This window comes from Watersipora subatra, chromosome 9, assembly GCF_963576615.1.
Source record: "Watersipora subatra chromosome 9, tzWatSuba1.1, whole genome shotgun sequence".
Lineage (NCBI taxonomy): Eukaryota > Metazoa > Bryozoa > Gymnolaemata > Cheilostomatida > Watersiporidae > Watersipora > Watersipora subatra.
The window spans coordinates 54,599,915-54,608,644 of record NC_088716.1 but is presented as its reverse complement, the minus strand read 5'-3'; the positions used below and the strand labels follow the sequence as shown (position 1 = coordinate 54,608,644).

General features: G+C 35.0%; 1 protein-coding gene across 1 annotated transcript; it reads left to right on the top strand.

The window, feature by feature from the left end:
* Positions 1-5,899: 5,899 nt before the first annotated feature.
* Positions 5,900-8,192, top strand: LOC137405229 (uncharacterized). The gene is made up of 3 exons (XM_068091458.1): positions 5,900-6,186; positions 6,512-7,414; positions 7,630-8,192. The coding sequence occupies exons 1-3, from the start codon at positions 5,900-5,902 to the stop codon at positions 7,850-7,852; spliced, it is 1,413 nt and encodes a 470-aa protein (XP_067947559.1). The 3' UTR covers positions 7,853-8,192.
* The last annotated feature ends 538 nt before the right edge of the window (positions 8,193-8,730 follow it).

Here is an 8,730-nt window from a genome sequence, read left to right as displayed (position 1 = left end):
AACAAACTTTACATTCCATACGACAATTAGGAATGATTTGTATAGGTATAAGGTTCCTTCAACAGTTCTGTGGTAAAAAAACTAAAAGGGAAATTTAGTTTGAATAATAGCACTTGGCTATGTCTGATTATTTTTATAAAATTTGAACAAAGTCGACAGTTGTCAAATCTAATTGCCCAATGGAGAGCTATAGACAAGATTCAGTGGTGCTTACAGGCCGTGGTTCACCTCTAGAACTTGAACAAATTCAACTACTTTGGTTAGACGATCATCACTACCAACAGACCTTCCATAGACCTTATCGTATAAAAGACATTGTTGGTTTGTTAAGGAGCTCAATTGTTGGGAAAAACTACCACCCCATCCCTGACGGAATCCGTAAGATTGTCATCAGGTATAAAGTCATATGTATTCTGTTCATATTTTTAGTGTGATACTTTCTATGTGTATTAATATGTAAATAACAATAGAAAAGTTCTGCAGCAATGAGCCAACTGTAACCCAAATCTGTATTCTCCACTTAAATTGTTAAATGTCCTAATTATCAATCTGTGCTAAAGCTTTAAAATGAATTGGCGCAAAATGCAATTTACTAGAATTAATGTCGTCAAAAAAATACAAACAAATTTGAGCTGGTGGCAGCTATAATATATTTGTATACTTTTTTGCAAGGGTAAATAATTCTCAGCGGTGTAAATTGTATAACTCTCTGACAGTAACCGGAAATTAAATGTAAATTCAAATGTTGATACAACTAGCCTTAGCTCTAAACGTTTACTAGTAAATTGTTGAACACTATATACACTCAATTTGACTGTGCTGTTTGATCAAAAAAGGACTTTACCAAATGGTATTCACAGGCTTTGCGATAGGAATCGAATTACTGATGCCGTGTGGACACAGTCACCATGCAACTGGAAAGAGATCCACATTCGTGGTTCTGGTGTTATCAAAATACACAGAAGGCTAGTAAAAGAAGGAAGATATCTCAGTTTCCAGATTTCACATTTGTGACTACAGACAGCGGGCCTCTACAAATAGAGCACTTGTTCAAAAGCACTTGAACCTTTCAGAGAAGGGCTGATGATAACTTAAATATTTGGACTACGTCTAAAGATTGCTCATGTCAGCTGATCGTTACGGCTATTGACAAATCTATTCTGGCTTCATACAAGAGAAAAGCCTATCTGCTGACTGCGGGGCATCTACTTTCAGGTAGCAGCCAGTGCTATCGTCTAAAAACTAGCTTACGTGCACATATGGAGACCATGACAAAAGTACGACAAGAAGTTGCTTCTCAGCTTTTCAATACGGATTACAAAGTCCGTGTTCTAGACAGCAATTATTTGGTCAACCTATACTATTTTGTAAGAGATGATTTTGTGAGAAGTTGGCTATTAGTTAGTGCATTTGATTTAAAAAGCCATATTCTCTCATATATGTCCTTGCATTTTCTAAATTGAGATTGAGCTCTATATAGTCACTGTAGTCCCTGAAAGCCTGTTTTTACAGGGTAACATCTATTTGATCGATCTGCAACATCTTCTAGCTATCTTCCTTTTTCATTAGGGAATACAAAGTGAAATAACCTCAAATAAAATGCATGGCTCAAAAATGATATTGATTAAATTACATCAGAGTGAGATTGTCCGCTACTAAGAAGGAAATATTGAATAGATAATCTAACCATAAGATATGCTATCTAAGTCCAACAAAACAGCTATTATATAAGCTTTTGTTATAATTAAACAAAAGCTGCAAGTTACTTTTACAAACCCAACATTTTAAAACTAGTCTAACTGTATGAACAGTTTTAATTGTCTGTCTTTTATAATAAATGTGTAGTATTACCAATTCTGTATAAAACCTGTATAATAATACAACATATTGACAAGTACTCAAGAATCAGTAAAATATATTTATCTGATTGGCTTTGTTATAGCAGCATTATGAGGATGTAAGTTAACAGCCTATTGAACTGAAGTTAAGAGTTGTTTAACTCTTGAAGGGTTGAGGAAGATAACTCCATATTTTGGTGATTACTCGTAATAAAATTGTTAAACAAGCTATATACATTAGAAAAGAAGTAATATACATCATAATACCTTATATACATAGTCTTAATAAAGTTATAAGTAGCATGTAGTAGCTCTCATGTCAAAAGAGATGGTTAGGAAAACCAAGATAGACTAGACTGATGGCATCAAACATCTAGAGTATATATAAATCTCAATGTGTGTTGCGTTACGGCTCTGTGTTATGGCACCGCGCCGTTTTATGCTTGCTCTCATGGCTCATATTAGTAAGTTTAGCAGTATGGATGCTGGCTTGCTCAAATTAGTTATTGGTAATGTGCCAGGCTATTGGCACATTACCAATGCTAGTAGCTGGTAATGTAGTTGCCTGCCACTGTTTTATAAGTTGATTTTTAATACCTGTGCAAAACTGGTCGCTCTGCTAGTTATTAACATGGATATCCACAAGTTTTAGAAAAATTGAAAAGATCTTTACCAGTGGCCTTGGTATTGTGTCGACTCATTTTCTTCTGTCAAGCAGCATTTACATTGACTTATAACCTGATCATTTTATTAGCAATGCAATTTCCTTTGTTTACACTAAAAATAATGCGTGCTCCACGCATTAGACTAGAACACAAACCACAAGTTCACCAAGTACCAGATAGTAATAGTGCCTAACTAACAATATATTCTCACTTTGACTGTGATTTCATCTAGTGTCCATTGTTTTGGTTCTATACTGGCAGATGATTATAACGCTCTATGTTTTGTTTATATAAGAATGGTTAATTGATGAGATAGCATGCATCAGTCAGAACAGCTTGTTGGTGTTAATTACTTGTCTGAAGCTTGTATTGATGACATATGTCGCTCAGTGTTTGATAACTATACTATATTCTTATATCCTAAAGAACTTTACTCCTATTTATGGTAATAATCCTAGAGGATTTGTTTTGAGTGAACATTTATGAAACCCTAATGAAAGAACAGTATGGATTTACATGTAGGGCCTATATATCTTGGAGTTGTTTGTTATTTGATAATCAAGTTGTTTATAAAGAACTTTCTCAGTCAGCCAATGAAATTCATAAGCTTGTACTTTGCTAGCGACACACCTAACTGGCTGGCTAATCAGTAATCAATATTACAGATGGGTTGACCAGTCACATGAAAGCACAAGAGTGGGCAAGTCGACATCTTATTCAAATGTTGACGAGTTACAACGAACAAGTATTTTTTTGATCGTGTTCTCAGAGTAAGTGTTCAATGCAATTACATTCTTTTTGAAATTGCTTAAAAGATTTTAATTAGAAATTTTTAAGAGTTTTTTTAGTTTCAACTAAGCAAAATATAAGAAGTGACAAGCATTCTTTCATTTTGGAAAAGCGACTTGTTATGTTGTTTAAATTTTATTCAGACTAAAACCAAGTTTTGAGATTTCACTTCTATTTTGGTTTTCATCCAAAGGCAAGTTTACTCGCAGCCACTAGCCTAATTATGTGGGTTGTGCTAACAATAGTAATATATTTACTCAGTAGTTTTTGTGATCAGCTTATAATAGCTCACCAGTAGATATTTAAAGGTTGACTTGCAACAAAATTCACATTACCGTTATTTGATATGAAATGATTTACCATGTCTTACCCTGTTGTGTTGTAGGAGCAAAATATGTGGAAAGGTGATTACAAGCTCATAAAAGCTCAAAAACGAACAGAAAATCGCAGCCACACGAGACCGCCGTAGTTTGGATTCCATTTCCAAAACGGCTCAAATGTGATGTAGTTGTGAAAGATGGTTTCTGTTTACACTTTCATGCAACCTTATTCGTCGAAATATTTTCACAAAAATACTTCACGCATTCAATAAAACTATGTCTATTGTTCGTACGCGTCTGTTTTATCGTCATCGTAATGCTGTCACTTTTAGCAGTAATATCTTATGACTTACCGTAATAATTCGTTTAATTTTTTAGCCTTAGCTTGAAGGAGTACATATCATCGTCTGATAATCATGAGACAATGTTGGTCACTTGTGATAATTGAAAAGTGCTGCAGAAATTATTTGCGAAGTATTGGGTCACATGATCAGATTACGACTTGCCGATTAGACCAGGCCGAAACAAAACTGTAAAGTAGTGAGCATTTATATTTGATACGAGGTCTTTGGTAAAACCCGAAGTGTTTGTCATAAACTAGTACTACGATAAGTTTTATATTGAGCTTTGTATTGGCCTTTCAATTCACGTGAGAACATACGTGACAAGACGATAACCAAATTTCGTGGTTACGTCATCGAAATAAAGAGATTCCAATCTACGGCACCTTTTCATTTTTGAGTCTTTAAGAGCTTGTAATCATATTTCCACATACATGTATTTGGCACTTACATCACAACAGAGTAAGACATGGTGAATCTTTTGATACCAAATAACTGTAATGTGAATTTTGTTGCAAGTCAACCTTTAATATGCGTAATAGTTTATATGTTCATTGCTTGAGTTGTTCCAGTCTCTCTTACTTGGCTCCACCAGCTCAAAACCAGGAGGCTAATATAACTGTTTATTTTATATTCTATTTTCGATCTGAGCTTTAAAGATGCAGCATGACCAGTTAATTCAATATTCTTTGCTGATTCTTGTATGTCTGTTAAATTTTTGTTGATAAATTTTTCACACATGCTCCTGTGAACGTAGAAGTAGGAAGAATGAGAATTGGCAGGACACTTGTAAATAAAAGAAAATTTGGTATTTAAAAGTTGTTTGCCCAAAAAAGCTGATGTTATTACCTCAAGTATCGTTTAGCCATTTCAACATCTTATTCAATAAGAATGTTATAGTGAAGCTAAAAAAGTAAGATTTGTAATTCTATTAAAAAGCTTGCGATGTATTTTTAAACTATGTAATTTAAATGCATAGAGGGTGATAAAATTGACTTTTATTCTATACCCTCATATACTCCAGTAGTCGTATACTTATATATCGTATACTTGTAAGTCATTCACTTGTATACCGAGACAGTTATTGAGAGTCATGTAAGCTTGTATATTGTGACATATATTGAGAGTAATGTACACTTCTGTGTCGTGACATGTATTGATAGTAATGTACACTTGTATACTGTGACATGCATTGATAGTAATGTACACTTGTATAATGTGACATGCATTGAGAGTAATGTGCATTTGTATATTGTACCATTTATTGAGAGTAACGTACACTTGTGTATCGTGACTTGTATTGATAGTAATGTACCATTGTATACTGTGGCATGCATTGAAAGTAATGTAAACTTGTATACTGTGATATGAACTGAGAGTAATGTATACTTGTATATTACTCTCAGATAAAATTGACTTTTATTCTATACCCTCATATACTCCAGTAGTCGTATACTTATATATCGTATACTTGTAAGTCATTCACTTGTATACCGAGACAGTTATTGAGAGTCATGTAAGCTTGTATATTGTGACATATATTGAGAGTAATGTACACTTCTGTGTCGTGACATGTATTGATAGTAATGTACCATTGTATACTGTGGCATGCATTGAAAGTAATGTAAACTTGTATACTGTGATATGAACTGAGAGTAATGTATACTTGTATATTTCACTGTGGATTGAGAGTCACGCCTTCACTTTTGTCATTCTAATGTATGGTGATCTTTAAAATTACTTTAGACCACAACATTCTATTTTCTTGATCTAAGAATTTCCATAGTCCTAACTAAGCATCTGTACTTGGATTTACATCATCTTTATATGTAATAAAATACTATACGCTGTATTGCCTGAGTAAGTTCTTACATCTTTTAGAGATTCGAGTTCCTCAACAAACTTGAAAATATAAACTAAAAACTGCTGAATAAAGATCATCCACTATGAGTCACCGTACCCCTGTAGTCATTCAATCAATTCCACCATCCAGCCACAAACAAGTGGGAGGTGAATGTAGAAAGACCCCCCAACAGACTCAAGTCTTATCTCATCATGGCCGACCAACAACCCACCCTTCAAGTCGTAAAAGACAACAAGAGGACTACCGCTACTCTATGCCTCCCAACAAAAAAACTACTAGTATAAGAGACATCATTGGTTCACTGAAGAGCTCAGACTCTACAACCCACTATCAACCGATTCCTCATGGTCTTCGCCAGATTGTCAACAGGTTAGAAATTATATTTGTTTGTTAGAAAATTGTACCTTAATAATCTTATTATTTTTACTTTTTTGATGATAAAAAATTTATCACACAATTTTACATATAAAGTTATAGGTTTCACACTTCAAATACAGACAGAGATTTCCTCTAACTTTCTGTTATTTTTACCTTCCATAATTTTGTTTTCAAACGTCAAGACTGTACTTAAAGTATAAAATCAAAACTAAACGATTTTTGTTTAAACAAAAGAGAGTAGTAAGATATTTAAAAATAATTTGTTAAGACTCTGATTTACGAAAGACTAAATCAAATTGCAAAATGATATTCACAGGCTTTGCAAAGAGTATGAAATTACTGATGCCGTATGGACTCAGTCACCAAGCAACCCAAAAGAGATCCGTATTCGAGGTCAAGGTGTTACCAAAGTACAGAAGATGCTAATGAGAGAAGCAGAGTCTCAGTTTCCAGAATTCTCATTTGTAACAACAAATAGTGGGCCTTTGCATGGAGAGCAGCTGTTCAAAAAGCTTGAGATTGTTCAAAGAAGGGCAGATGTTGCTCCTCACTCAAGTGCATGGCAAGAGGCAGCAATTTCCAAATGTCAGCTGATTGTCACAGCCACTGACAAGTCTCATCCTACTTCAGATAACAGGAAGAAGGCCTTTCTGCTTACTGCGGCTCATTTAGTTTTAAGTGGTGACCAATGTCATCGTCTCCTAGACAGAACTCATCTAGAGGAAACAGAAAATGTTCGACAAGAGCTTACTTCACAGCTCTTCAATACTGATTACACGGTTCGTGTTGTACAAGGCTCCAATCATGTCAACCCGTATATCAAACTAGAAGAACGTGTAATGACGGCGTATCGATACTATCACAGAAATGCCAATATTTTACCGACTTGCGACCCAGACTATCGATGCTCCGAAGGGAAGTGCACCAGCCAGATGCAGACAAATTGTCCACATACCTTTGCCAATGACTTGGCTGTGTTTCCGGTAAGTCCTGATGAGATGCAGATGCTGGCCCAAACAATAGCGAGGTCTAGCGCCTTTCACTTTGATGAGATACTGCCCGTAACTGCTCAAGGGTTAAGGAAGCTCCGTCAACGTACAATTGAACCATTCCTTGAAGATCGACGCTGTCATCTTATTCGACCGTATGAGACAGTCGATGAAGAAGCAGAGACAGTTTTAGCTGATTATCTTGCTTTCAGCTTTACCGCTCATGAAAGGTAGGGAGGAGAAATATTCAGATGTTTTACTGTTAATACTGTATACACAATACACAATATTGTTTAATAAGGTTCACCTTTCCTCAAAAATCATTTATTTGAGTGTTTCTGATTATCAACAACTTAGAAACTTGGATTGGACTCACTACTAGTGCACATATTCACTTAACTGTTACAAAGTGTGTTAACTGAATTTTTTCTATTCTGTTATGCAGCGAGGCGCTTGTTGAAGGAGACAGCGGGTCAATTCTATATATTAAACAAGCTAACAGGAAGCTTGCTGTTGCCATGGTTACACAAAGGATTGATCCTGACCACTATCAGGCAGTTTTACTAGCTCCTGCACTACGAGATATTGAGTTAGACTACCGACATCACGTTGCTGACTTTCAGCCTTTTCAGTTTCGTACTGGCCCTACACCACCACAACAAGATTAAATAACCCTCGTCGCGCTAAGCATTTCCTGGAAATATTGAAAGGATCCTTCCCAATAGACTTGTTACTGCATCGACTCATTCTCTTCTTTAAGCAACCATAATTATTTTGTATCTAATAATCACATTAGCAACAAATTCTTTAACTTTAATTACGGTGAGGTAAACTGATATTAAAGTAAGTGACATTACAACTAATAACAGTGCACTGATATTATTGCGTGACTTTTTTACGTGATTGTAATTACAGATAAATGTGCTTTGATGTTCATCTATGGTTCTATATATAAATCTGAGTATTTGTGTTTTGGTTTTTGTTAAACCCTGGGTCAAGGTATATATAATAAAATCTAACAATGAAAAATCTGCACTCAGCTAGATTTGATCTTGAGACCTCCAGATTAAAAGGTGGAAAACTTAACCATTCAGCTACACGGAATACAATGGGTTATTTGGGCAAATGGTCATTACATTGGTAAACATACTCATGCTTAAAGTGCTTGATTGGGTTAATAACTAACATTGTTGACCGTGACGTGTAATGATTGTTAAGCTGGACCAAAATGTGGGTATTATTACAGTAAAGATTTTAGTAAAAATATAGCGTTCCAGGTAAGTTACTCAAATTCATTAGGTAATTATTCTATTACCCATTCAAAGTTGGGCATTTGGCAAGAATGGTACAAGGTTAGTTTGAAGACAACAAACTTGACAGTAACAATATGAGTGTCTCAGAGAGTTACAATGACAATAATATAACACACTATACAACACACATAGTCACTTTCAGCAGCTTAAAATAACAGCTGCTGCCATTGGAGATTACAAGCAGCTGAACAGAGCCAACAAAGTAACTTGGAAGAAGTTTTAGAAAAAGGGAA

Excerpts from the sequence above, each read along its gene's own strand:
- LOC137405229 (XM_068091458.1), top strand. The coding sequence starts at position 5,900 with ATGAGTCACCGTACCCCTGTAGTCATTCAATCAATTCCACCATCCAGC. Across the intron at positions 6,187-6,511 it reads CTTCGCCAGATTGTCAACAG|GCTTTGCAAAGAGTATGAAA; the intron begins GTTAGAAATTAT and ends TGATATTCACAG. Across the intron at positions 7,415-7,629 it reads AGCTTTACCGCTCATGAAAG|CGAGGCGCTTGTTGAAGGAG; the intron begins GTAGGGAGGAGA and ends TCTGTTATGCAG.